Source organism: Syngnathus floridae, chromosome 6 (genome assembly GCF_059516105.1).
Source record: "Syngnathus floridae isolate MCC-2025c chromosome 6, RoL_Sflo_1.0, whole genome shotgun sequence".
NCBI classification, from domain to species: domain Eukaryota; kingdom Metazoa; phylum Chordata; class Actinopteri; order Syngnathiformes; family Syngnathidae; genus Syngnathus; species Syngnathus floridae.
Genome location: NC_142418.1, coordinates 852659 through 880194, shown reverse-complemented (window position 1 = coordinate 880194; position 27536 = coordinate 852659). Strand labels below are relative to the sequence as shown.

General features: G+C 40.8%; 1 protein-coding gene and 1 long non-coding RNA gene across 12 annotated transcripts in view; one reads left to right on the top strand and one right to left on the bottom strand.

Moving 5' to 3' along the window:
• The first annotated feature begins 3259 nt into the window (after positions 1 to 3259).
• LOC148395914 (uncharacterized) lies at positions 3260 to 21180 on the top strand. Its single transcript, XR_015859203.1, has 6 exons — positions 3260 to 3308; positions 19919 to 20012; positions 20307 to 20388; positions 20610 to 20654; positions 20744 to 20842; positions 20926 to 21180. It is a non-coding gene; the product is annotated as an uncharacterized LOC148395914 (long non-coding RNA).
• The window catches only part of znf276 (zinc finger protein 276), a 94049-nt gene continuing 85330 nt past the window's right edge, over positions 18818 to 27536 (bottom strand). For 10 of the 11 annotated variants that reach the window (XM_088379665.1, XM_088379666.1, XM_088379662.1 and 7 more), the window contains 2 exons: positions 22950 to 23049; positions 18818 to 21679 (listed from right to left, as the gene is read on the bottom strand). In XM_088379665.1, coding sequence (XP_088235791.1) covers positions 21403 to 21679; positions 22950 to 23049 — 377 coding nt within the window. In that variant the 3' untranslated portion in view covers positions 18818 to 21402. Of the gene's footprint in view, positions 21680 to 22949; positions 23050 to 27536 lie in introns of those variants that run through there. The other variant, XR_015859202.1, reaches the window with a different exon arrangement.

Genomic DNA, 27536 nt, shown 5'->3' with positions numbered 1-27536 from the left:
CTGCTAGAGCGCCCCCTGGAGGCCGTAAAAATCCATAAATACACCGCGCCACCATTTAAGCCTCAGGGTTCAAAGTAACCTTCTGACTAAAATGCATTAAAAGTTCACATTCATTACAACTTGTTTTTGGTGAGCAAAATGTCAGAAGAATATAATTTAAATGCTGATTGATTGGGTTTTAATACAATGCAGATGGTCCAAACAGCACCACTGCTTTGTGTAATCTCTGAGTCACATGGCAGACGAAGAGAAAGGGTTTAGAGCACAGGTGTCAAACTCAAGGCCCGGGGGCCAGATACAGCCCGTTACATCATTCTATGTGGCCCGCGAAGACAAATTGTGCATCAAATTCGTGTGTCATTACTAGAATTGCAATTTGTCTTCACTTTTAATATCTTTTTTTTAAAATATTTGACCAGTTTTTACTCGTCTGATTTGAAAACGAGTTATTTGTCAGTTTGTTTTGTAGCTTTTATTGTATATAATATGAGGTGCTCATTCATTTATTTGGGTTGACAGTCATAATGGCCCTCCGAAAGAAGCTATGACTACAATGCGGCCCGCGAAAGAAATGAGTTTGACACTCCTGGTTTAGAGCCCTTTGACGCAGGTCACCTAGTGTGCATTCCTACTAAAGCTCATAATAGTCACAAGCAAGACAGCCAGCATAAGCAGCAGTCATAGTAGTGTTTCAAAATAGTATTTTTGTTGTTTTTTTTCTTCAAGATACCGCACAACAGTGGTCCACAGCCTTCCTACGAGTGTATAAAAGTGATCAAGTCATCACAAAAATCACGAAAAAAATCTTATATAAGCCGCACCTGACTATAAGCCAGGGTTCAAAATTTTGGAAAAAAGTTGCGGCTTATAGTCCGGAAATTACGGTATATAAATTGCATTGGAGTACAAGTCCCATTTGGGGGGGGGATTTATTTGATAAACTCCAACACCAAGAACAAACATCATCTTGAAAGGCAATTTATAATAAAAATAGAATAGAGGCAACAACAGGCTGAATAATTGTTCGGTATGCTAACGTTACATGACACAAAGAACGAACTGAGAATGTGCCTGACGTCATTGTATTACAATATTAATAGTAAGGCTGAATAATTGTTCGGTATGCTAACGTTACATGACACATAAACAACAAACTGAAAATGCGCCTGATGTAATATATTTGTCACAACTCGTCCCCGATCATGTCCATATTGTCATACTTTTGTCTGTGTGCTCGCCCCTCCCCTCCTGTGTGCCCATGATCAGTGTGATCATTCTCACCTGCCTCTCATTACCTGTTTCGTATTTAAGTCCTGTCTGCGCGTCACTCCCCTGTCGGATCATTGTTGTGTGTTCATGTCATGATGTTTTTTGGGTTCCTGTTCCGGTCATTGGTATTGTCACCCGGTCTTTTTGTTTCATGTCTTTTTGGTCAGTCACGTTGTTAGGTTTTGTTAAGTCATGTCAGTTGCCGAGTCTGTTAGTTTGCATTCTTCAACAAACCCTGGTCCAAGCTGCACTTGGTCGTCCTGCTCCATTTCCATCCGATCCTGACAATATTAAGAGTTATTCAGATAACTATAGCATAAATAACATGCTAACAAGTTTACCAAACTATCCATGTCCCTCCAAATTACTAAAACCAATGAAATCTTCATCCTCTGTGTCAATTGTAAACAACTCCGCTAACTCTGGAGGTAGAAGATGCAATGCTCCCTCTTCTACGTGGCTTATGTCAGACTCATCGTCAGTTGCAGTTTCAATTATTCCACAGGCCGAGAGGGCTCTCATGTGGTTTAGTATGAAAATAACGTGAAATGATTTTATCATGTGTTAATAGTTTCACACATAAGTCACTTCTGAAGATAAGTCGTACCTCTGGCCAAACTATGAAAAAAACTGCAACATATCGTCCAGAAAATACGTTAGTTCTGTTAGTCAAAATGCCTAATTGGTAACAATAAATTCTCAACCTTGCATCTAAATAAAAGGAGCTTAAACAAACACTATGATGAACTAGTATCACTGATCTCTGACATAGGCAGTCCCTTTAATATAATTGGCTGTTGTGAAACCTGGCTTCATGAGAAGTCATATATAGATACTTTAAATATAGAGGGATATACATTACATTTTAAGAACAGATTAGACAGAACAGGTGGAGGCGTATGTTTATATGTCCATTCTAGTTTGCATGTGAAGGTTCTTGATGATCTTGTCATAAATGATAACTTTATTGACTCCCTCTTTGTTGAGGTTACTATAGGTAAAAACAGAAAACTTATAGTAGGAGTGATATACCGTCTACCAGATTCCACTCTATCTACCTTTAATACAGACCTGGATGAGCTGCTAATGCTTATTAATACAACAAATAATGACAGTATCCTTCTCGGAGATTACAATATTGATATCTCCAGAGAAGACACAGCTTAAAATGACTTCATTAGTACTCTTCTTTCATCGGCCGTTTTCCCTACCATTACATTACCCACACGAGTAACCCACTCCGCCAGAGCTATCATTGACAACATCATCACAAACATTCAAAATAAAAAACTTGACTCCAGTGTGCTCTTCTCTGATATCTCTGACCACCTTCCTATAGTAATGTTTTTAATCTTGCTCTCAAGTGTCCTACACTACAACATATAGTGCAAACTAAAGTCATAAACGAGAGTACACTACAGCAATTACACACCGAGCTCCAGGCAAAAGACTGGGACAATGTTTATCTGTGCAATGATCCAAACACGGCATATGACAACCTGGTCCTGGCAATCAGTGATGCAATATTAAACACCATCCCTGTCAAGACTGTCGACAAGAGGGAAACTAAACCCTGGGTAACCCAAGGACTCTCTAATTCCATTAAGCACAAAACTAAACTATACAAAAGCTATTTAAAATAGACAACAATTGAAAATAAAAATAAATATACCGCCTACAAAAATAAACTTACACATTTTTTAAGGATAAGTAAAGCCAACCATTATAGCAAACTCTTGCAAGATGTGCAGGGTGACTCAAAAAATATTGGCACATATTAAACAATGTCCAAAACAGACGCCATAAACAAACTACGCTCCCCGACTCCTTTACTAACAGCAACATTGACCTCGCTAATGAATTCAATGACTACTTTATATCCATAGGTGAGAATTTATCAAGTAAGATCAGCCAACTACAGGGAGCTTCGAATCAACATTGCCTGACGGGTATTTACCCAAACTCTTTCTTCCTGAAACCAACAGACAAAAACGAAATTCTCAACATCATAAAGTCCATGGAGACCTCCAACTCAGCTGGTGAGGATGAGATTAACAGCAGAATTTTAAAATCTATAGCAAATGTAATTGCTGACCCACTTGCCCACTGTCTTAACCTCTCCCTATCCACAGGCATTGTTCCCGAAAGGACAAAAATTGCAAAAATCATCCCTATATACAAATCTGGTGACAAAAATGATAAGACAAATTACCGGCCAATAGCTATATTACCCACCCTCTCCAAAATATTGGAGAGAATCGTCTACAATAGATTAATCAATTACCTCAACAAACTAAACATATTAACATCATCCCAATACGGTTTCAGGAAGAAACACACCACCTGTATGGCTATCCTGGAGCTACTTGAAAAAGTTAACGACACCTTAGAACAAGGGGACTATGGTGTTGGTGTATTTCTGGACCTATCAAAGGCCTTTGACACCATTGATTGTAACATACTCCTAGATAAATTGAATCATTATGGGATCCATGCCTTAGCTCTTAACTGGTTCAAAAGTTATCTCACTCAGAGACAACAATATGTCAGCATTAATAACACTAAGTCGCCACAGAAATGTATCAAGTGTGGGATCCCACAAGGCTCTATTCTTGGCCCGTTGCTCTTTATCATCTATATAAACGACTTGGTTAATTCCTCTAAAACTCTCCATAAAATAATTTTTGCAGATGACACCAACCTGTTTATATCACACAATAATATGTATGAACTTCACAACCTTCTCAACAAGGAACTACAGAGGATGAACTCTTGGCTTAAAGTAAATAAACTTTCCCTCAACATTGGGGAAACCAATTATATGGTATTCCACTCTAACAAGAAACAATTAAAAATGGAAAATCCTATTACTAAATTAAAATATATGGTGAACAGATTAAAAGGGTCCACTCTACCAAATTCCTCAGGGTCCACATAGATGACTGTTTAAATTCCAAAAGTCACATAGACTACCTTGCTCATAAACTGTCAAAATATGTTGGTCTTTTTTTCAAGCTGTGGCACCTGATGCCATGCTCATCCCTTCTCACTTTATATAAAACTTTATTTGAACCACATCTTAACTAATGTAATATCATTTGGTGCAACACCTATCCCAGCCATATCAAGAAACTGGAAATGTTACAGAAAAAGGTCATTCGAGCCATCTCCTGGACAAAACCAAACTCACCCACCCGTCACCTGTTTGTATCCTTCGACTCAACAATTTCAATTACTATCACAATGCTTGTGTAATATATCAGGTAATCTCAGACTCAAACCATAGATTAAAACAGCTCATTCCCATCTGTGTTCCTCAGCACACCCACAATACTAGACACAAACACCTCATTGTAGGTAAAAAACGCAAATTAATGAGAACCAGTATGAGTGTGGTGTGCCGGGGACCACAGATTTGGAATGAGCTGAGCGACAGCCTCAAATATCACAATCTGTCTCCATATTCAAACATCAACTAAAACATCAACTGTTGAACTCTTACACATAATTATAATTTATGGGATCACAAACTGTATGTTAAATGTATATTGTTATGTTGTTATGTTAAGTGCACGTTGTCATGTTAGTGTCATGTTATGTTAGGTTATGTTAAATGTCCGTTGCGTTACACGCAGCATGTTAAATGTATGTAAATGTCATGTATGTAAACGTCCTATGTGTATGTCTATTATAATGATAGCTCACCAACTAACTCTGCGCAGAAGGCTCCTACCATAAGCTTTAGTTAGCTTCCACAGGAGACCTATTCACATGCCTAAAACATGTGTGTGTGTGTGTGTGTGTGCGTGTGTGCGTGTGTGCGTGTGTGCGTGTGTGCGTGTGTGCGTGTGTGCGTGTGTGCGTGTGTGCGTGTGTGCGTGCGTGCGTGCGTGCGTGCGTGCGTGCGTGCGTGTGTGCGTGCGTGTGTATATATATATGTAGAGTTTGTCACTTCCACTTTCGGTACAGGTCGGAAGTTGACCCTCTGACCACGTGGTGCAGGGACAACAACCTCCTGCTGAACGTCAACAAGACCAAGGAAATCATTGTTGACTTCCGGAAGGGTCACACAACACACCTGCCGCTGATCATCGACGGTGCTGTGGTGGAGAGGGTGAGCTGCACCAAGTTCCTGGGGGTGCACATCAGTGAGGACCTCTCCTGGTCCGCAAACACCTCGTCACTGGCAAAGAAAGCTCAGCGCCGCCTGTACTTCCTGCGGAAGCTCAGGCGTGCTTGTGCTCCTCAGGCAGTCCTGTCTACATTCTACCGTGGCACCATTGAGAGCGTCCTCACCAGTTGCATCGCTGTCTGGGGTGGTAACTGCACTGAACAGAACTTGAAGGCCCTGCAGCGCATAGTGAATACGGCTAGTAAGATTATTGGTGCTTCGCTCCCCTCCCTGAAGGACATTTACACCTCCCATCTCGCCCGCAAGGCAACTTCGATTGCCAGTGATGTGAGTCACCCGGCTCACTCTTTGTTTGACCTTCTGCCCTCTGGGAAGAGGTACAGGAGCCTGCGCTCCCGCACCACCAGGCTCGCCAACAGCTTCTTTCTCCAGGCTGTTAGGGCCCTGAACTCGCTACCCCCTTCTGCGTAGCGTGCGGCACTGTTGCGCTATTTTCGGGAATGTCTGCTGTACGCGCACTTGCTCTTTTTTTTTTTCTGCTCCTCTTATTTATTTATTTATTGTTGTGTTATTTATTCATTATTTATTCAGCACGCTTTTGTTGTACTTGTTTACTTGTTTGTCTGTTGTGAGCCATGTCTTGTCACCGTGGGATAGGGGGGAACGAAATTTCGGTTTCTTTGTGTGTCTTTGGCATGTGGAGAAATTGACAATAAAGCTGACTTTGACTTTGACTTTCCACCTGGCGAGGGGAAACATGACATGCATTATGAAATTCATTCAGTTCAGGTAGTCTTAGTAACTCAAAATGGCGGAAGAAAGGGAGGGATGGAGAATTGAACTCAGACGAAGCCAGAGCCCTGTGTATGTGTATATATATATATATATATATATATATATATATATATATATATATATATATATATATATATATATATATATATATATATTGAAGTTGCCATTGTTCCCGCATTCTCCGCATGTAACCCCTCTCGCTCGGGTTGCTGGAGTAGTAGCATTCCAACAGATCCTTATTCTCGCATCTCGCCCATTTGTGTCTTGTTCCAGTAGCCCATTTTTCATCAGGGTGCTCTGGCAATGCTGTTCTGTATAGGACTGAACCCCCTCAGCCAAATAATCAAAAAGACGGGCTATGGATACCAACTCAGGAATGGGGCCACCATCAGCCACCTCCTCTACATGGATGACATAAAGCTGTACGCTAAGAACGAGCGGCACATTGACTCCCTGATCCACACTACCAGGATCTACAGCTCTGACATCGGAATGTCATTCGGACTTGAGAAATGTGGCCGCATGGTGACTAAAAGAGGAAAGGTAATCCACACAGAGGGGGTCTCACTCCCAGAAGGAACAATAGCAGACATTGAGGACAGCTACAAATACCTTGGAATTCCACAGGCAAATGGCAACCTTGACGAGGAAACAAGGAAAGCAGCCACAGCCAAATACCTCCATCGAGTAAGGCAAGTCCTAAGAAGTCAGCTCAATGGCAAGAACAAGTCCCTCGCCATTAACAGCTACGCCCTAGCAGTAATCAGATACCCTGCAGGAATCATACGGTGGCCAAAGGAAGATATACAGACCACAGATATCAAGACACGGAAGCCCCTAACCATGCATGGAGGGTTCCATCCCAAGTCCAGCACCCTGAGACTGTACACTAGCCGTAAAGAAGGAGGCTGAGGACTAGCGAGCGTGAGAGCCACTATCCAAGATGAAACATCCAAGATCCATAAGTACATCAGGGATAAGGCCCCAACGGATCACGTGCTCAGTGAATGTCTCAGACAATGGGCATCAAAGGAAGATGAGGTGCTGGAGGGACCATCATGGGAGGACAAGCCCCTACATGGGATGTACCACCAAAACATAGCTGAAGTAGCTGATATCCAGAAATCCTACCAATGGCTAGAAAGAGCTGGTCTGAAGGACAGCACAGAGGCACTGATCCTGGCTGCACAAGAACAGGCCTTGAGCACCAGAGCAATAGAGGCCCAAATCTACCACACCAGACAAGACCCCAGGTGTAGATTGTGCAAAGAAGGTCCTGAGACAATCCAGCACATAACTGCAGGGTGTAAGATGCTGGCAGGTAAAGCATACATGGAGCGCCATAACCAAGTAGCTGGAATCGTGTACAGGAACATCTGTGCAGAGTATGGACTGGAAGTCCCAAGATCCAAGTGGGAAACACCTCCAAAGGTGGTAGAGAATGACCAAGCCAAGATCCTCTGGGACTTCCAGATCCAGACAGACAGAATGGTAATGGCGAACCAACCGGACATTGTGGTGGTGGACAAAGAGCAGAGGAAAGCCGTTGTGGTTGACATAGCCATCCCAAATGATGGTAACATTAGGAAAAAGGAACATGAGAAACTTGAGAAATATCAAGGGCTCAGAGAAGAGCTGGAGGAGACCTGGAGAGTTAAGACTTCAGTGGTACCTGTGGTCATTGGAGCACTAGGGGCAGTAACCCCCAAACTGGAGGAGTGGCTGAAACAGATCCCAGGAAAAACATCTGACATCTCAGTCCAGAAAAGTGCAGTACTAGGAACAGCAAAGATACTGCGTAGAACCCTCAAGCTCCCAGGCCTCTGGTAGAGGACCCGAGCTTGAAGAGAAAAAGAGGAAAAGTTTTTTTTTTTTTTTTTTTTTTTATATATATATATATATATATATATATATATATATATACACACCGGACTATAAGCCGCACCAGCTAAAATTCGAGGATATTTGAGTTTTTTTCTTATATAAACCGCACCAGCTAAAATTCGGGGATATTTTAGTTTTTTTCTTATATAAGCCGCACCGGACTATAAGCCGCACGTGCGCACGAGTTATTTACAAAGAAAGACAGTACACAGAAAGCCTTTTTAAAGTTTTAATAACATACTTCAACATGTCTTTCGAAACGCTGCCTGTGACGCAGCAGTAGTACCGCAGCAACACGGAAGTGTACACGCGAGTTATTTAGAAAGAAGGACTGTACACAGAAAGCCTTTTTAAAGTTTTAATAACATACCTCAACATTTCTTCCCAAACACTGCCTGTGAAGTGGCAGTAATACGGCAGCAACACGGAAGTAACACAGCATTAATAGGGCTGGATTAAAAAAAACATACCGGTAAAAGTCACTGAGACGCAGCGGTAACACAGCAGCAACACGGTAGTACAGCACTAACAGGGCTGGTTAAAAATTCATACCAGTAAAAGTAAAAAAAAGAGCCATCTTCATCCTCCTCCTGTGCACTGAAACCATTGAACTCTTCCTCCTCAGTGTCTGATTGGAATAGCGATACATATCCTTCGCCACACACTTTCTCAGTCTCTCTTTCATCGTCGCTTTTATGCAGTTCTTCTAGCATTTTCCATGATGAGGGTCTGTTCATGTTAATTTTATTCATGCATGAAGCGCTAAGTTACATTAAACTAGCGAGCTACACGTATAGCTCCAGAGTAGACGTGACTGGGAAATAAATAAAGAAAAGGGTGACACAACACGATGCCATCAACAAAGGGCCAAATCGACTGCCTTTAACTTAAAAGCGGTGTAATATGCATTTCTTTTGTCCCCCATAATGACGGTTTATGTATAAAAGCTTCCTTTCAGTAATGTCCGTCTTGATCACGTTCTGTCTCTTCTTTGTGTGACTTACACGGCGCTGTTTGCCTGGCGGATGGACATGCGATCAACACACCACTTTTCTCCCCAGTGACCGTGTCACATATCCCTCCGGCCAGCAAAGTGGTGCCGCTCAACAGCGGTCCACAGCCTTTTTACAAGTGTATAAAAGTGATCAAGTCATCACAAAAATCACAGAAAAAATCCTATATAAGCCACACTGGACTATAATACTGCAACCATCCCATTTATTTCCATGTTGGAGGTCGTCCTTTGACTACAACTTCGGAACCCACTGGCCCAAATAAAACACAAGAAAAGAGAGCTCTATAATAATAAATAAGGCACTTAGCCTGAGACAAGCTGTCGGCCGCCTTCGGTGACCCGCAATCGCGGACGAACACGCTCACCTTTTCGCGACCCTTCGCTGCACCGACTTGGACAACACACGTTCTCCTTGCTTCAGTGTGTGGGCTTCGGCTTCCCTCACCGTGGCCGCGGGAAACTAACACCAATAACGGACAACACCAACAACATCTGCCAAAGGAAGGAAGTCAAATGGCATTGTAGGCAACGATGCTAACGTAGCCTACATGTTTAGCCATTTTAGCCCCACCAACAAGTATTGAATATCGGCGTTTAGCAGTGTGACTCGTTTTTAGTCTAGATCTGCTTACGCTATGCCGCCCCCCAAAAAAGAGGGCTACGATGAACTCAAATCATACATTGACTTCATGCGGCAAGACCTTACCACACTCTTAGAGCAGCAAGCCACCCTGCTCCAGCTAACGACTGAACTAACTGAGCTTAATAAATTATCCAAGGAGAAAGATGAGAAAATCTTGTCGCTTGAACGGAGAGTAGATGCACTGGAGCAGTACTCCCGACAAGAAGACCTCATAATTACTGGTCTTAAAACATCACACCGCTCCTATGCCAGGGCGGCGGGTCCTCCGGATCCCTCGACAGATGACTCTCCATCGGACAAACTGTCAACACTTGAAAATCTGGTAGTCCAGTTTTTTTAGAGTAAGCATATGGAACTCCAGAAAGGAAACATTGCTGCTTGTCATACACTCCCAAGAAACTGAAAACGACCAAAAGATGCGCCGAAAATTATTATTCGGTTTATCAATATGAAACATAAAGTGGATCTTTTGAAGCAAGAGAGGAAACTACAAGGAATGGGTGTTTACCTAAATGAGCACCTCACTAAGAATGCTGAGATAGCCTGGAACGCATGCAAACTGAAGAAAGAAAACAAGATTCTAGTAATGTGGGTCAGAGACTGCAACGTATAGATTAAAACGAACGGAGCAACACCAGAAGATGTCATAACTATTTATTACATCGCAAAAAATCTAAAGCATCTACCCCAAGTGAGATGCTGGGGAAGAATGGAGCCTATTCTAACCCAATAGATATTTCGAATGGTTTCAATGATTTCTTTGTAAATGTTGGCGTTACCTTGGCATCTAGCTTCTCATCCTCTGATACAAGCCCCAGTTGCCTAATTAAAGGGCAGTTTCCTTCACTCTCCATTCTTGACCCTCCTAGTGTTGAGGAACTCTACAGCATCGTCATGAGTTTTGTCATGTAACATGGGGGTAGAGATGGTGCAAATGGTAGAATATGGATTGTTCACAGGAATAAATTGGCAGAGCTGAAATTCCAAATTTGTCCAAAAGATGGCGCCAGACCAAAACGTGAGACCAAAAGAGGAGCCAATAAGCTAAACATGGTAAAATAGAAATAAAAGAGTAGCACGGTGTCAGAGTGTGAGTCACGCATGGAAGCACAAATGTGATTTTTATTTTTGATTTCTTTGCTTGGCTAAAAATGTATTCTGTAACCGCTTTAAGCAATATTATTTTTCAATTCGATCAAGAGACCCGTCACTATGAGAATAGTGGTGTGACATAAATTGTTTGGGGAAGCACAAATGTGATTTTTATTTTTGATTTCTTTGCTTGGCTAAAAATGTATTCTGTAACCGCTTTAAGCAATATTATTTGTCAATTCGATCAAGAGACCCGTCACTATGAGAGTAGTGGCGTGACATAAATTGTTTGGAGAAGCACAAATGTGATTTTTATTTTTGATTTCTTTGCTTGGCTAAAAATGTATTTTGTAACCGCTTTAAGCAATATTATTTGTCAATTCGATCAAGAGACCCGTCACTATGAGAATAGTGGCGTGACATAAATTGTTTAGAGAAGTAGGTTAAGGGTTTGGATTTTTATTTCAGAGTTAATTGAAGCGTAACTTTAAAAAGTTATTTTCGTGTAACAGGAAGAGAAGAAAAGGGGAAGTGAAAGGTTTTACCACTAGCTGTGCATTTGGTGGAAAGTACTGCGTGGTCAGGGCGGAAACAGCTGCTGAAGGCCACAGATAACCAAGCGTGGGGAAACTGGCCAGTTCCCTCTATGGGCGTGAGAAAACTGGCCAGTTCCCTCTATAGGCGTGAGAAAGCTGGCCAGTCCCTTCTATAGGCGTGGGAAAACTGGGCAGTCTTACCCTATAGGGAAAGTACAGGAGAAAAGAAAGGGGAGGGGGGGGACGGAGAGGTCTATAAAAGGTCCTGCAGGAGCAGCTTCAGGGCTTTTTCCCCCAAAAGAGCGCTCATACGTGAAGAGGCCCGGAGGAGTTTCAAGATTTTTTTTCCAAAGTCCCAAAGATCTTTGTGTGAGACGCAGGATCGCTGGACTGAAATTAACTTGGATTTACTCCCAAAAATTGGACTGGACAACTTTATAGGAGAAATAGGTGACGATGACCGTTTTTATGTATTTTAGCGAGAGGGGGGAATAGTCATCGGGCCGCCGGCTCCCTCGTGGCCAGCCTGTTTCTCTAATTTGGATTTTAGAAGCAAGATCGAACTGATCACTCGACTTTGCTTCCACCAAAAATAGCACGCAGCTGGTATTTACCTCTTCCCTTTTTTATGAACTGTGTTTTGCAATCGAATTGTTCTGGGGTTGAATGATTTTATTAACACGGGTATCAGTGAGTGAAGTTGTTCAGTTTCTGGAGTAATTGAGATTTGTAATTCTATTCCATGTTTCTTCAATAAATGTGTTTTGTATATTACTTACTTCGTTGTGCGCGGATTTGTACTGAATATGCAACCGAAGGCTCAGGCCCGCTTCCCCTTTTTGACGGGCCGCGTAAAAAGGAACTCCGAACAAGTTAGAGACTTAAATAACTTCCGTAGTTATCTGAGCCACGAGTGAATTTTGATCCGTTCGAAAGTTGTTTCGTCTGAATAAATTAAAGGAAGTGTTTAAATCGGATTATTGGTTTTGTATAGAACGGAAAGTTATTTAACTATTTGAAAGGCTCAGGCCCGCTTCCCCTTTTTGACGGGCCGCGTAAAAAGTAACTCCGAGCAAGTTAGAGAATTAAATAACTTTCGTAAATATTTAACGGAAGACTTGATTTCGTTAAAAGTGAATTCGGTTGAGAATTTACTTCCTCTAAATAACATAACGACAACGATTAAAATAAATCATTGAAGTTGGTGGAGGATAAAAGTATTTCAACTGTCCGTCGGGCGCGGCCCAGTTCCTAAATTTGTCGGGCCGCGTCAAAAGTTAAATGGGACACGATCAAAAAATAGACTTGCCTTCCAAATTAATTATTGGGCAAATCTAAATAGAGCACGACATTTTTATTCGGTTTAAGAAAGTTGCTATTTTTTTTTTAAGCAATTAAGTGGGGTGAAGAACTCCGACGGTCAAGTGCTAGATCTACGTATAGGAAGTTAGAATTAATCATATAAAGTGCATTAATTTTCTTCTTAAACGCTATTATTGTCACACTTTTATTAATTCGATTCTCTTTCGAATGAAAAAGTTGGTCGGCTCGCTGCATGAGCGACCAAGTGGAACGGACCCATATCAACATTTACTTCGGCAAAACTAGTGCTTGGGTGCGCTATACAAACGAATCCCTGAGGTCTTAACAAAGACATCTAAAAAATATTCGTAACAAAATAAGAACTTCAAACACTAGCGGGGAGCCATCAATACGATGCGGTCACTTCGAAGTCTTGCCTCGAATTGAGTTACTCGGCTCGAGCTTCGGGTGACTTGAGAGGGATTGGCGTCGTACAGAAATTAGATTGATTCCGGTGGAGTTAATTTAACTCGGGTGGTTAGATTACGGACGAATCTCCGAACCCGGCTAAAACAAACCATTCTGCCCTGAAATGGTTCACAAACAACCTCGCCAACAGAGAACAATATGTATGTATAAATGGTTGATCATCTAACAGATCTAAAATACTATTTGGGGTCCCGCAGGGCTCAATATTGAGTCCTCTATTGTTTTTGTTGTACATAAATGATTTCTCCATGTCTTGTTCTAATTTTCTCCCTCTGTCATTTGGGGACGATACAAACCTCGTTGCCACCCATGGTGATTTTAATTCCCTCATTGCAAGCGTGAATGCTGAGTTGTCCTCTGTTACAAAATGGTTCAAAACAAATAAGTTGACATTCAGTATAAAAAAATGTAACTCCATGATCTTCTGCAATATAAATAATCTTGCCCCAAAGAACAGACCAAAATTTACATAAACAATAATGAAATCCAACAAGTTACTAGCACAAAATTCCTAGGTGTTATAGTAGACAAATCCTTACACTGGTCAGAACATATTGATTTGGTTTGCAAAAGATCTATGAAAATGCTAGGTATTTCACTAAAAGTTTGTCCCCTGGTCCATCCTTATGCTCATCTCACTCTTTATTATAGCTTCCTATTTCCTTTTCTCAATTACTGCAACATAGTCTGGGCAGCCACATATCCAACATACCTCAACAAACTATTCATCATACAAAAGAAGTTCCTAAGAATGATCTCATTTTCAAATAGATAAGAACCATCGGCACCACTGTTTAGAAATTATTCACTACTGTCAATTGATAAAGTAAATATTCATCAAACCTGTCTACTCATCCATAAATACATATAATGAATAGGAAACACCATCTTCCAGCCACTTTTCATAATTTTTCCACATTTGTATCAGACATTCATTCATATCCAACAAGACAGAGGGACAATCTCCACCCACCTTCCTGTCGAACATCACGCCATCAATACAACATCCACTTTAGAGGGCCCTCACTCTGGAATGAGCTAACAGTCCATATCCGATCCATATCTTCACAGGCTGCTTTTAGAAAGCACCTGAAACACCACCTTCTCTATTCATGATCCTACCAATCCCTTTGCATACAGGTCCTTGTACTTTTTTCGCTGTACCAATACCTCTGGTGGGTAATTCAGCTTGCCTCTGTTGACCGGGCATACCGGACGATCATGTCCTTTACCTGGTGTTTAAGGAGACGAATAATTACCGGTCTTGGGCGTTCATCAGATGGGGATTTCTTAGCTAGGGATCTGTGTGCTCGTTCGTATTCCACGGGTGACTCGACAACATCTTCGAAAACCTCCTCAATCATCCTGGTGAAGAAGGCCATTGGATTGGGTCCTTCAATGTTTTCGGGTAACCCGATAACCCTGATTTCTGGATGTTGGAGACCTTGCGCTCCTCCACCTTCTGTTTGAGGATGCCCCACAGATGTTAAATGAGGTTTAGGTCTGGGTACATGCTTGGCCAGTCCATCACTTTCACCCTCAGCTTCTTTAGGAAGGCAGTTGTTGTCTTGGAGGTGTGTTTGGGGTCGTTATTGTGCTGGAATACTGCTCCGCGGCCCAGTTTACGAAGGGGATCATGCTCTGCTTCAGTATTCCATAGCACATGTTGGCATTCATTGTTCCCTCAATGAATTGTAGCTCTCCAGTGCCGGCAGCACTCATACAGCTCCAGACCATGGCGCTCCCACCACCATGCTTGACTGTAGGCAAGACACACTTGTCCTTGTACTCTTCACCTGGTTGCCGCCACACACGCTGGACACCAACTAAACCAAATATGTTTATCATGGTCTCATCAGACCACAGGACATGGTTCCAGTAACCCATATCCTTAGTCTGCTTGTCTTCAGGATATCCTGACACGCCAGACACCATCTGAATCAAATATGTTTATCTTGGTCTCATCAGACCACAGGACATGGTTCCAGTAACCCATATCCTTAGTCTGCTTTTTACTGGAACCACTGCAGTACACAATATTAAAGCTTTTTAAACCGTCCCCAATACTTTAACGCTACATAAACCTTTCTTATTCCCTTTATAACAATTCCCACACTGTTCGGTGCATATATTGTACCTTTAATGTAAATAAAAGAACAAACACGTGATATTTTCACGTCCCGGCTCCTTCTGCATTGGTTGGTGCGCATGCCCGGCTTCCGCCTCCAGCGCTTGAACTCACTCATTGCATCAGAAACATGGCCCGTGCTATCAGAGCTCATTGCCAGTGTCCTGCACATGTAGGAAGAAAAGCACTCCTGGATGGCTGTGCTTCCTTTCTACGTGCGCAGCAGCCAGCCACGCACCCCGCGCTTGTCCTCAGTGAAGCACATTGCTCAGAGGCACGCCCCTCTGAGCACTTATTCGCGCATAACCCTCTTTCAGTGCATCTTTCGGCAGTGCATTTTTCCTTTGTGCGTGGCTGTGTCACGTCTCCGCCCTCGTCCTGCTGGCCGGCTGATGTGCCTCCGCGCTAGACCTCGGGGACGCATGTCACCAATACGGAACTGCACGTGTCAATCTGCGCTGATTCCCACCACCTGTCCCTTGTTACCCGCTGATTCGGGCGTGTATATAGTTGCCAAACACCGTCAGTCCTCGTCGTTTTGTCTGCTTTGATACACGCACGCCTCCCACCTGTTTGCTCGATCCACTGTGTAGCTAGCGGTAGGCGTAGTTGGTTGTCTGCTTTGACACACACGCCTGATTCCCATTTGCCTGATCCGCTATGTAACGAGATGCCACCACGACGCACGACGCAAGCTCGCTGACCAGCTCGTCGGTCGCCTTGTGTACCTGCTCTACTGGCGTCCCAACGTCCCTTTTCCTTTCTTTGCATTCCCTAAATAAACAGTCCATGCTACACATGGTTGACCTGCCTCGTTCTTGTCAGGCTGGCTGCCGTGCTTCCTGCGCTCGTGCACAGTGACACACATTGCTCAGAGGCACTCCCCGCGCTATCAGCATGTATTTATTCTTGCGTCACTTATAAACCTGCAAAGTAGCGCATTCACAAAAGATGAAGCGCAAAGTGGCGAGGGATCACTGTAACTGGCTTTTAATGCAAGCATGCTTGAATGAGCAACTGTTTTTGTTACAAACAAACAAACAAACAAACAAACAAACAAACAAACAAACAAACAAGCAAAAAAGTTGAAAATAAACTAATGCCTTTTCAGCTAAGTAAAATCCACTGAAGCTACCTTGAGATGATCTCAAGGTTCCTATAACATAGCAAAAGGCAACAAAATAATGTCAGGTTGGCATTAGAATTGGTCAAAATAGGGGTCACTTGAGAAACTGCTATTTAGATACAATACAATACAATACAATACAATGCAATACAATACAATACAATACAATACAATACATCTTAATGTTGCATTTTTACAACAGCTGTCATGGTAACAAAGCGCTTTATAGAACATATAAAATAGCACAACAGAACACATAACAGTGTCTCTACAGTGGAGCCTCAGTTTTCGACCACAATCCGTTCCAGAAGGCTGTTCGAGAAGTGAATTATTCAAATTCCGAATCATATTTTCCCATTACAAATAATGGGAAAAAAAATCCATTCCCAGCCAAAAAATGCTTTTTTAAAGCATTTTTTCATTATTTTACACCATAAACTACATAAATATGTGAGTAGATAATGTATATATAAATAACATAAATAATAAACTGAATTAATAGAGTAGGCTAGGCTGGGGAATGTATTGCTGTATCTGTAGCAACTCGCTTGTCTGTTTCATTCTTATAGTAAAATATATATTTTTAAATTGTGAGGGCGAAAAAAAGCACAACAAAGAGCAAAGGTTTGTTGGTACGCATAGTCGCCCCTCTCGCAGCATCACTTCCTTTAAGAGCGTCTTTGTTTTTCAGGATCGAGCTCATTGTCGATTTTGCCATGCAAAACTCCCGCGCCAACTCTGACACATGCACTCCGGACTCATATTTTGCGATTAATTCTTTTTTAAATTCAACCGTTTTGCGCACTACTTTCCTCTTTTCGCCATGATCAGCTTTACTGCTCCCACTTGCTTCCTTTGGAGGCATGATTAGAGTTGATGCAATCCTCAGAGTAACAAGAATGTAATAACGAACGGAGTCAGTTGGCATGCGGGTCCTCTCAGCTCATCTCGCGAGGTTCGACAACCGAAATTTCGTCCGACATCCGAAGCAAAACAATCTCGAATTTTTTGTTCGAATACCGATTTGTTTGAGAACTGGGACGTTCAAAAACTGAGGCTCCACTGTATTCTTGTGGATGTTAATTTGTGACCTTTTTTTCAAGTTCAAGTTTTCTTGTTTTTCTTGTGTGTGAACAATTACATGTCAGCACTTGTGTATCCTCAGGTGAGTCACACTCATTTAAGCTTAAAAACATACTACACCCAACAATATAGTCAGTAGTTCTCAAGATGTAAAGAACTCTGAAGTACAATAACCCCCAGCTAAGCGGTTTTCTTCAGTCCGCCTAAAAATGTCGGCATTTCGGCCTGCAAGACCTGCACGTGGAAACACAGCAGACCAACTACAGCACTGACTGTAAATACAAATTGCACTTCCTCTGACACCCCCGCAAAAAAAACACAAACAAAAAATCCCTACTCATTACAAATGACACATTGAACAAAACAAGTTTCCATTTTAAATTCAAAACACTCACCTCATTAATTTGCCTTGACGATTTTCAACATGCCAAAAAACATTTCCCACAAAAAAAATTCTGTTCAATCCCAATGTCATGATCGATATAACAGATTCACATTGCTCATATCTGAAATTAAATACATAGAGCTCATTTAATTTGTCTTGATAACAATTTTAACATGACAAAAATTCCAACTTGCTAAAAATTCACCATTTTTACCATTGACCATGTTGGCTCAGTATCACTACATTTGTGTAGTCTGATATTGGCTTTACTTCATTCTTTGCTTTCCAAATACCATTAGTTTTGTCTAATTTAAGTTTATTGATCAATAGTTTTTATCAAAGCATAGTTTTTACTTTTTTGAAATCTGAGGTAATATCTAAAATATATCGCATTCTCTCACCAGAAACCAAAATACTTGTATCGTCTGCAAAAAAACCCAACAAATTTGAGTAAGTGAGAAAGTTTACAAAGATAATTAAGAACGCTTCGCACAATGTCCAAATTCCTTTGAGTGAAACTCACCCAAGTTAACAAACTGCTTCTTTTCTTTTAAGTAGGTTTTTAACCGGTTCGGGGTCATACCCCTAATCCTATAATGCTCCAGTTTATTGATCTAGATATCATGATTGTCAAATGCTTTCTGGCGATCATTCCACAATTCCATATTTTTTCATTCAGCATTTCAGCCTACACATGAAATTTCTCCAGAAATTGTAAATGTCTCCTTCATAATACAGTAGAACCCTGGAACACAACACTAATTTGTTCCAAAAGGAATGCATTCAAATTCCGAAGCAATTCTATTTTTTTTTCTAAAACAGTACATATAACCACAAAAAAACACACATGGTAAATGAGCCTATGTCCCGGAAATAATGTCCCAAAAGCGTATCAATGTGAACAAAAGGATGGTTATTGCTTACAAGTACAGTAGCTCTCTTTTTACATGTTTTTTATTGCATGACTCACAACTCTTTAACGTTGACCCACATGTTCTTGAGGTATTGCCGGTGCTGCTTTCCAGACACAACCCGCACACGACTGCAGTCAGGCGTCACAATGGTTTAAAACCCGTTAAGCAAATGGTAAATGCACTGCACTTATATAGCGCTTTTATCTACACCACATGGTGCCCAAAGCGCTTTACAATGCCTCACTGCTTCACCTATTCACACACACATTCATACACCAATGGTGAACAGACAGCTTCAACAAATTATTATCATTATTGTTTTGCTGTTTTTGAGGGTCTTAACCGGGCGAAATCTCATGAAACTTTGCACATACATCAGACCCAGTTATATTTCAGAGATTTTATGTACGAGTTTAAAAAAAAATTACTCTACAGAGTCCATTACAATTTTTTAACACAGCATTCCTGGTTCTACCTTTCACCAAGATTTGTGAAAATTTGGGAGACATACGTAGGTATGTCACAGACCAAGACCTATAAAAAAACATTTGCTAAAGCTTACAAAAAGTCTGCCATTTTAACTTTGTTTTGACATTGGGCACCATAGAGGTCAAATTTTAATGAACGCCTAGAGATTTAATCCAATTGTTTTCAAACTTTGGGTGTTTCAGCTAAACATGTCCAGGATGAAAGCTTTTTATTTCGTATCATGCTACAGTGCTCTTTACAAAGAAAAATGCTGCTGTTTTTGAGTGTCTGAACCTGGGTGAAATTTAAGCGAGTACACAGCTCTAATTATTATTATTAATTTTGGTCTGTTTGTTTTGCGGAAGTCCTCCGTTGTTCTGTTAATTCATTTAGATGCTGTGCTTCTGGTTGTGTGAACCACATTGAGTTGCCCTGTGTATGAATTGTGCTATATAAATAAAGTTGCCTTATCTTGCCTTGAATTACATTTTTGTATTTATTGTTTAGTTTTTTTTTCATTTATTTACAATATCCTCAACCTAGAATTGTACCCAAATGAAAACCAGATGTTTTTACATACAGTTTTGGTTTGGGTAAGAAGTTGCTGAATCTCAGAAATCCCCCTCTTGAGTTTGTAATGTTACTACTGTTTCTCAGGAGTGCTGCTATCAGAAAGCGCTACAACTATGCACAGAAGTGCTGACTGTGTTGGTGGATTCTGCTGACTTTCTACTAATCTTTAACTCTGACGGTAAAGGTTCTTTCTTTCTCTGAAAATCTTACTGATTAGAAAAAGACACGATAGCTACTTGTAGAAAATAAAAGCAGTTTAGGTTAATTTGATTGGTATCATAATACTTGTATTATGCGACATGAGAAATCTCTACTTAAACACTGAATTTACTCTTGTGTGATTTTGTGGGGATTTCTGGTGGTTATTATTAAAGGATAATGCATATGTTACCGATTTCACTTTAATGATTTATGCATGTAATTAAAAATTATTAATAAACATTTAAAATGAACAGGATATAACTTTCCATAGATGCTGAAAAAGGTGCTTACCGCAGTGTTACCTTGGTGATGTCAGACCAATTTAATCGTCTGATGCCATGGGCCTTCTACAGGTTAACGTATTTAGTGTTTGTTAAAAGAAGTTGCTTGGAAAAATAATTATTAGTAGTCCAAATATGTCAATCAAAGTTATTTTTCCTCTAAACAAATCATGTTTGTTTGTCTGTTTGTTTAAGCCTGTTGCTTCGACAGAGCCCTGATCTTTAAAAAAAGAGTTGTACGTTGTCAAGGCTTTCTCAACACTGCCGTCTTTTGCCATATCTGTCTGCTGCAGCTCTTCCTGGATGGGTCCTCTGTCACCGGAACCCTTGAAAGTCAGGTGACCAAGCCTCAAACCTCATGCCATATATCTACCCTGTTCAATTCAATTGAATATGCTCTCTTTACATCTGTGACAACTGAGGTCAGATGGATTCTTGGGAGATTCTGAGCCGTACCAAAATCTTTCTGTTGAAGGCCATTTCTCAGACGCACCCTTCCACTCTCTTCTCTAGGCATCGCAAGCGGGTGCACGCACGCACGCACACACCATAAGCTTTCTTCATCCTCTTCTGGTTCTAATGTCTCTACTGTTGTGTTTACTGGTGCAGCTGAAGTCTTTGTGTAACAACGTTGACCCAGAGGTGGCAGCAGCTTTGTCTACACACTTGGACCTGCACAGCGACATTCCAGAGCTGCCTTTCCTTTGAAGGCAACTTTGGCCCAACGAAACCTCACCAAATAACTGCAAGACATCAGATGTTTTTCTTTCATGTTCTCGGAAACATTACAAAATGAAGAAATACGTGAATAACGATGTGACCTGTCTTTTTAAAGACAAATTAAAGCACTATAACAGGAGGAAATCTGCATTTTACTTGCACATATTTTATTCCAGATCATACAGACAAATCTGATGTCAGTCAACACAACTACGTCTATGAATAGCTTGCTTGCTATCTGATAACAAGCTTAAAAAGTAAAACAAGTTGTTACGGTAAAGGCAAATATACATAAGGTTTTGTGCAGCACCATCAGTCAAAGCAAAAACCTCCATAGTACACCACAAGCTGTGAGTCTTCATGACATCATCTGTCTTGTTCTTGTGGCATTGTCTCCCTGTTCATTGTGTTGTTTTGCAGGCTGCAAAATGCAGAGTGTGGCTTCTGCTGGTTGCCTTTCTTCTGCACCTCGGTTTGAGTCAGTGGGTGGACCATGGACATGTGAACGTTGAGATTATGGGCTTTCTCAAAACGCTTGCTGCATATTAAACAGGCAAATTCCAAGTCAGCCTCTGCCTTGTGTTTAGTCATGTGATATTTCAATGACGCCCGCTGACGACACTGGAAGCCACAAACTTCACATCTGTAAGAAAAACACATTATCCATGAAATATTTGTATTTCTAAAATGAGCAAGTCTTAAAATAAAATTCTGGAATTTCTATACAAATGTATCTCACAAAATTAAAACATCAAGAATAACTGAAGCTGAAATATTTCAATATTTATTTCTTATAATATAGACAAGGGTGGGTAGGTGGGTTGGATTTATGGATGGACGAACGGAGGGATGGACGGATGGATGTGCGCCTCACATGTACAAACAAACATAATAAACGGCCAGCTTGACTCGCAAGATATTTTTTATGTCATGCGCAGAGCACTCTGCCTCTCATATGGCCGCAACCATGTTGCGTGTGTTTTCGATCACAACAGCGATTCAATGATTTGGCCAAGGAATTTCCAAATTGATGATATAATGATATGAATGTCAATTTTCGCACATGTCCTGAATGTTGTTAGTCACCTAAATGTTGAACAGAGGCTGTGATCTACCAGAGTCAAATTCCTTGTTTGGCATGCCCAACTTCTTGAATATCTCCCTTTGAAGCATCTGCTATAGTCACCCTAGTGTGAATCTCATCTGAAGTTCGCTAGAGAGCATTTGGATGATCCAGAAGAGGATTGGGATAATGTCATATAGAATGTCAAACTTCAGACGGGCCTGGTCATGCACTGGCTTAAGCAGGGGGATACGTCTGGCACTGCAGGATTTGAGTCCCTGGCGGCATAGTGTGTTACTGATGGCAGTCTTTGTTACTTTGGTGCCAGTTCTCTGCAGGTCATTCATTATGTACCCCCGTGTGGTTCTGGGATTTTTGTTCACCATTCTTGTGATCATTTTGACCCCACGGGGTGAGATCTTGCATGGAGCCCCCGATTGAGGCCATTATTGACCAAATACTTATTTCCACCATAATTTGCAAATAAATTCTTGTAAATTCTTCTTCAATGTGATTTTATGGATTTTTTTTCTCATTATGTTTTTCATAGTTGAAGTGTACCTATGATGAAAATTACAGCCATCTCTCATCTTGTAAGTGGGAGAACTTGCGCGATTGATGGCTGACTAAATACTTTTTTGCCCCACTGTAGGGAAAATGAATACGTATAGAACTGCAGTAAGAAAAGTTTTATAATCACCTGAATTATTATCAATCAATTGGTAATGTCTTGAGATGTAAGTGTTTATTTCTAGGACTATATTTAAAGCTATATTTTTAATATAGTATTTATTACAGAGGTTCATGTCCAAGACTATATTTAAAGCTATATTTTTAATATAGTACTTACTGTAGAGGTTTTACACCTGAATGTCTCATTTGGTGAACTGAGAGATGTTTCCTCTGTTTAAAGGTTTGTCCGCACTGGTCACAGATGTAGTTCCTCTCATCTGAAAAACAGACAACATACGGTAAACACCATTTCATTTACAGCCTAGTTTAGCATCTCAATGAAATAACGGAATTGCTTGAAAGGCCTAAACCAAGCGTGTGAAACTCAGTGTAGTTCACGGACTACATAAAGGCAAATTTGATGTCAGTGAGCCAGAGCAGCAAAATCACAACATAATGACATTAATATACCCCAAAGAGAGAACTAGGGGTGCACCAAAAATTTGGTTTTTAAAAAAAATTGGACTTTGAAATATAAATTAGACAATGAAAACCATTGATTCACGACTAATATTTTTTTGCCTGATTACTTGATAAGATAATTTGATCCAACTGAATTCTTTATTGAATTGCCCTGGACTCTCCAAGTAATTGGCTGGGAAGATGTAATTAAAATCTCGTAAAAGGGCTGACACATTATGCATCATCTGAAAATCTGTCTGTAAGACCACCATAATTTTTCATTCTAGAAAGATTTTGATTGCATGTGCATTACTATTTCTTGATTTTTTTTAAATAAAAGACACCTTGGAAATTGGTCCAAAATTTGACAATATATATTGATTAAGGCCAGGAGACTTGGAAGAGCCTGCTTAAATGTAGAGGAACAGAGTCATAAGGGGAGTTGGATGGCTTCGTTTGGCAAACCACATCCGTATAAAAACAAAGAAAAAATACCGTATTGGCCCGAATATATGGCCCTGATTGTACGACAACCCCCTCTTTTTCATGACTCAAGTTTGAAAAAAGACTTTGACTCAAGTTTGAAAAAATACTTTTTGAACACCAAATTTAATTTTTATACAGAAAATAATTACAGTACATCTGAAACAAATGATTGTAACAATATATTTGAGAGAAAAAGCATGTTATTTTGCCTCATTCAAATCATGCAAAAACTGTCTATCACATCTTAATATCTGAACATTTAAATACGTAAACTAAAGTGCAATCACATTTGTAAATGAATGGCTTCTGATTTTTGAAATGTAAATAAAACTGTGATAAAACAACAAAATTGCAATAACTGCATTAACCATCAAAGAGAAGTCTAACAGTAACTGCAGTCTTGAAACAAATCTGAAGAAGGAAAAACAATAAAATAATGCAAACTGCTACCGCTATTGTTGGGAAGTGGTTCTTAACCTTTTTCCTTGTTCGCACCCCATTCAATTCACCAACCAGTTCTCGCACCCCCTTCCAGAATTGATGAAAAGCAATATTGATATCATAATCATCATGTGTAAGTAACAAAACCATCATGTATTTAATTCTTTTTTTACACAACTGACAACAAAATAATGCATTGCAGGATTACAAAAATCAAGATTACTTTCATACTAGGAAAAAAAACAAACAAAAAAAAACATTGTGCTTGTACTATGCATGGTGTGTTGTGAATTATTATGGCTGAGCCCCAAACTCAGTGACTTTGTTGCTGTTGCTTTCCATTTATGATGGCATCAAATCTTGGTGTCTTGGTGCTGAGTGCCACTCGCATGTCGTGTTGAGGATCCAGACGATTTCTGCTCTTGGTTTTGATGTGAAGCAGACAGGAAAACCCAGTCTCGCAGAGGTAAGTAGTCGCGAAAGGCACGAGCACAGTGAGAGCCTTCTTTGCCAGTGCAGGATATGTTTCCAACTGAGAAGCCCAGAAGTGCTCCAAGTGACCATTGGCAAACTCCATTTGGATTCCACGATTGTTTCTCAGTTCGATGAGATCTTCCTTGATGTTGCTATCATCATCAACATCTACCATATTCTGCTTAAAAGGGTGCCGGATCCAGTCGCCACAGGGTTTTAGCTCTCCACACGAGAAGTAGTCATCAAATGAGGTGCACAGTATCTGCAGATGTTCAACAATTTTTGAAACAAAATCTGAATGTAGGGAAGCATCCTCTGTGAGTGTTTCTTCAAGGGAAGGAACATTTGCCAAGTTCCCTTTCTTTACACAGCTAATCCACAAAACAATTTTGTCTTTGAATGTAGCCAACTTCTCACTTGCAATCAAAATGTTCATCCCTCTTCCTTGTAGTGAGCGATTGAGTTCATCTGTGAACACATCAGCCAAATAGGCAAGCATTTGAACAAATTCAGGATCGTCAAAATATCCAGCCAGTTCTTGTCCCAGTCCGTGGAGAAACTGCTAAATTTCTTCTCGTTATTCAAACATACAAGGTAGCACACGCCCACGTGGCAGCCACCTCACTTCAGTATGGTACAACAGCACAGTGTGTTCCTGACCCACTTCCTCACAAAATGACTGAAACAGTCGATGATTCAGAGCACGACCATGAATCATATTCACAATCTTCACACAAATCTCCAAAGTCTTTTTCAGGTCTGGGAGCAATGTTTTTGCTGCAAGAGCCTGCCGATGAAGAAAGCAGTGGGTAATCTTCAAGTCAGGAATTTCTTTTCTCATCAATGCAGCAAACCCTGAACGATTGCCCAGCATGGCTGGTGCACCATCAGTACATATCAAACCAATCCTGTCAAGATGAAGTTGGTATCTTGTGAAGAATTATTTTATCATACTGAACACATATATGGCTTTCGATGTTGTCTTCAGTGAGTGACAGAAGAGAAAACTTTCTTCCACTTTATTGTTCTTCACGTACCGGACTAATACCAATAGCTGACAACAATTTGACAAATCTGTTGACTCATCCACTTGTAGGCTAATCTTTACTGGACTGGCCTTGATGTCAACAACAACTTGCTCCAGGATATCATCACTCATGTCGACGATTCGGTTACGGATTACAGTAATTTCCGGTGTATAAGCCGCGACTTTTTTCCAAAATTTTGAACCCTGCGGCTTATAGTCAGGTGCGGCTTACATAAGATTTTTTTCGTGATTTTTGTGATGACTTGATCACTTTTACTCTTAACACTATTAGCTACAAAACAAACTGACAATTAACTCGTTTTCAAATCAGACGAGTAAAAACTGGTCAAATATTTTTAAAAAAGATATTAAAAGTGAAGACAATTTGCAATTCTAGTAATGACACGAATTTGATGCACAATTTGTCTTCGTGGGCCACATGGAATGATGTGGCGGGCCGTATCTGGCCCCCGGGCCTTGAGTTTGACACCTGTGCTCTAAACCATGTGACTCAGAGATTACACAAAGCAGTGGCGCTGTTTGGACCATCTGCATTGTATTAAAACCCAATCAATCAGCATCTAAATTCAATTCTTCTGACATTTTGCTCACCAAAAACAAGTTGTAATGAATGTGAACTTTTAATGCATTTTATTCAGAAGGTTACTTTGAACCCTGAGGCTTAAATGAATGCGGCATACTTATGGGTTTTTACGGCCTCCGGCCTCCAGGGGGCGCTCTATAAGGAAGCAAGAGCGAGACAGGCGAAGAAGAGATAATGCGCCGAAGAAGACGTGCTAGTTTGTTTACCACATTTCGCGCATCACGCAGAACGCGATCAAGACGGACATTACTGAAAGGAAGCTTTTATACACAAAGCGTCATTATGGGGGACAAAAGAAATGCATATGATGCCGCTTTTAAGCCAAAGGCAGTTGATGTTGATGACATTGTGTTGCGGCACCCTTTTCTTTATTTCGTGGACCCTCATCATGGAAAATGCTAGAAGAAATGGATAAAAACGACGACGAAAGAGATACTGAGAAAGTGTATGGCGGAGGATATCTAACGCTATTCCAATCGGAAATTGAGGAGGAAGACTTCAACGGTTTCATTGCACAGGAGGAAGATGAAGACGATGAAGCTCTTTTTTTTACTTTTATTTTAACCAGCCCTGTTAGTGCTGTGCTACCGTGTTGCTGCTGTGGTACCGCCGCGTCTCAGTGACTTTTACCTGTATGTTTTATTTACTGAGAAAGTGTGTGGCGAAGGATATCTAATGCTATTCCAATCGGAAATTGAGGAGGAAGACTTCGACGGTTTCACTGCACAGGAGGAAGATGAAGACGATGAAGCTCTTTTTCTTTACTTTAACCAGCCCTGTTAGTGCTGTGCTACCGTGTTGCTGCGATATTACTGCCGCGTCACAGGCAGTGTTTGGAAAGAAATGTTAAGGTATGTTATTAAAACTTCAAAAAGGCTTTCTGTGTACTGTCCTTCTTTGTAAAAAACTCGTGTGCACGTGCGGATTATAGTCCGGTGCAGCTTATGTAAGAAAAAAACTAAAATATCCCCGAATTTTAGCTGGTGCGGCTTATACACCGTGCGGCTTATACACCGGAAATTACGGTACATCATTTGATAAAGACACTTGTTCCAGTTTTCTCGCAGCTTCCTGACCGAGAACAGTCTTTGCCATTTCAAGGGCACACGGCTTGATCAATTCATCGGCAATTGTATGGGGCTTCTTTGACTTAGCAACAGGTATGCAACTTGATAAGAAGCATGTAGTAAAGGTTTTGCTGTTGGTGAAAATCCGTGTGTCAGCAAAGTGCCGGCACGATCAAACCTAGCTCTTTTGACTCGTAATGTTGC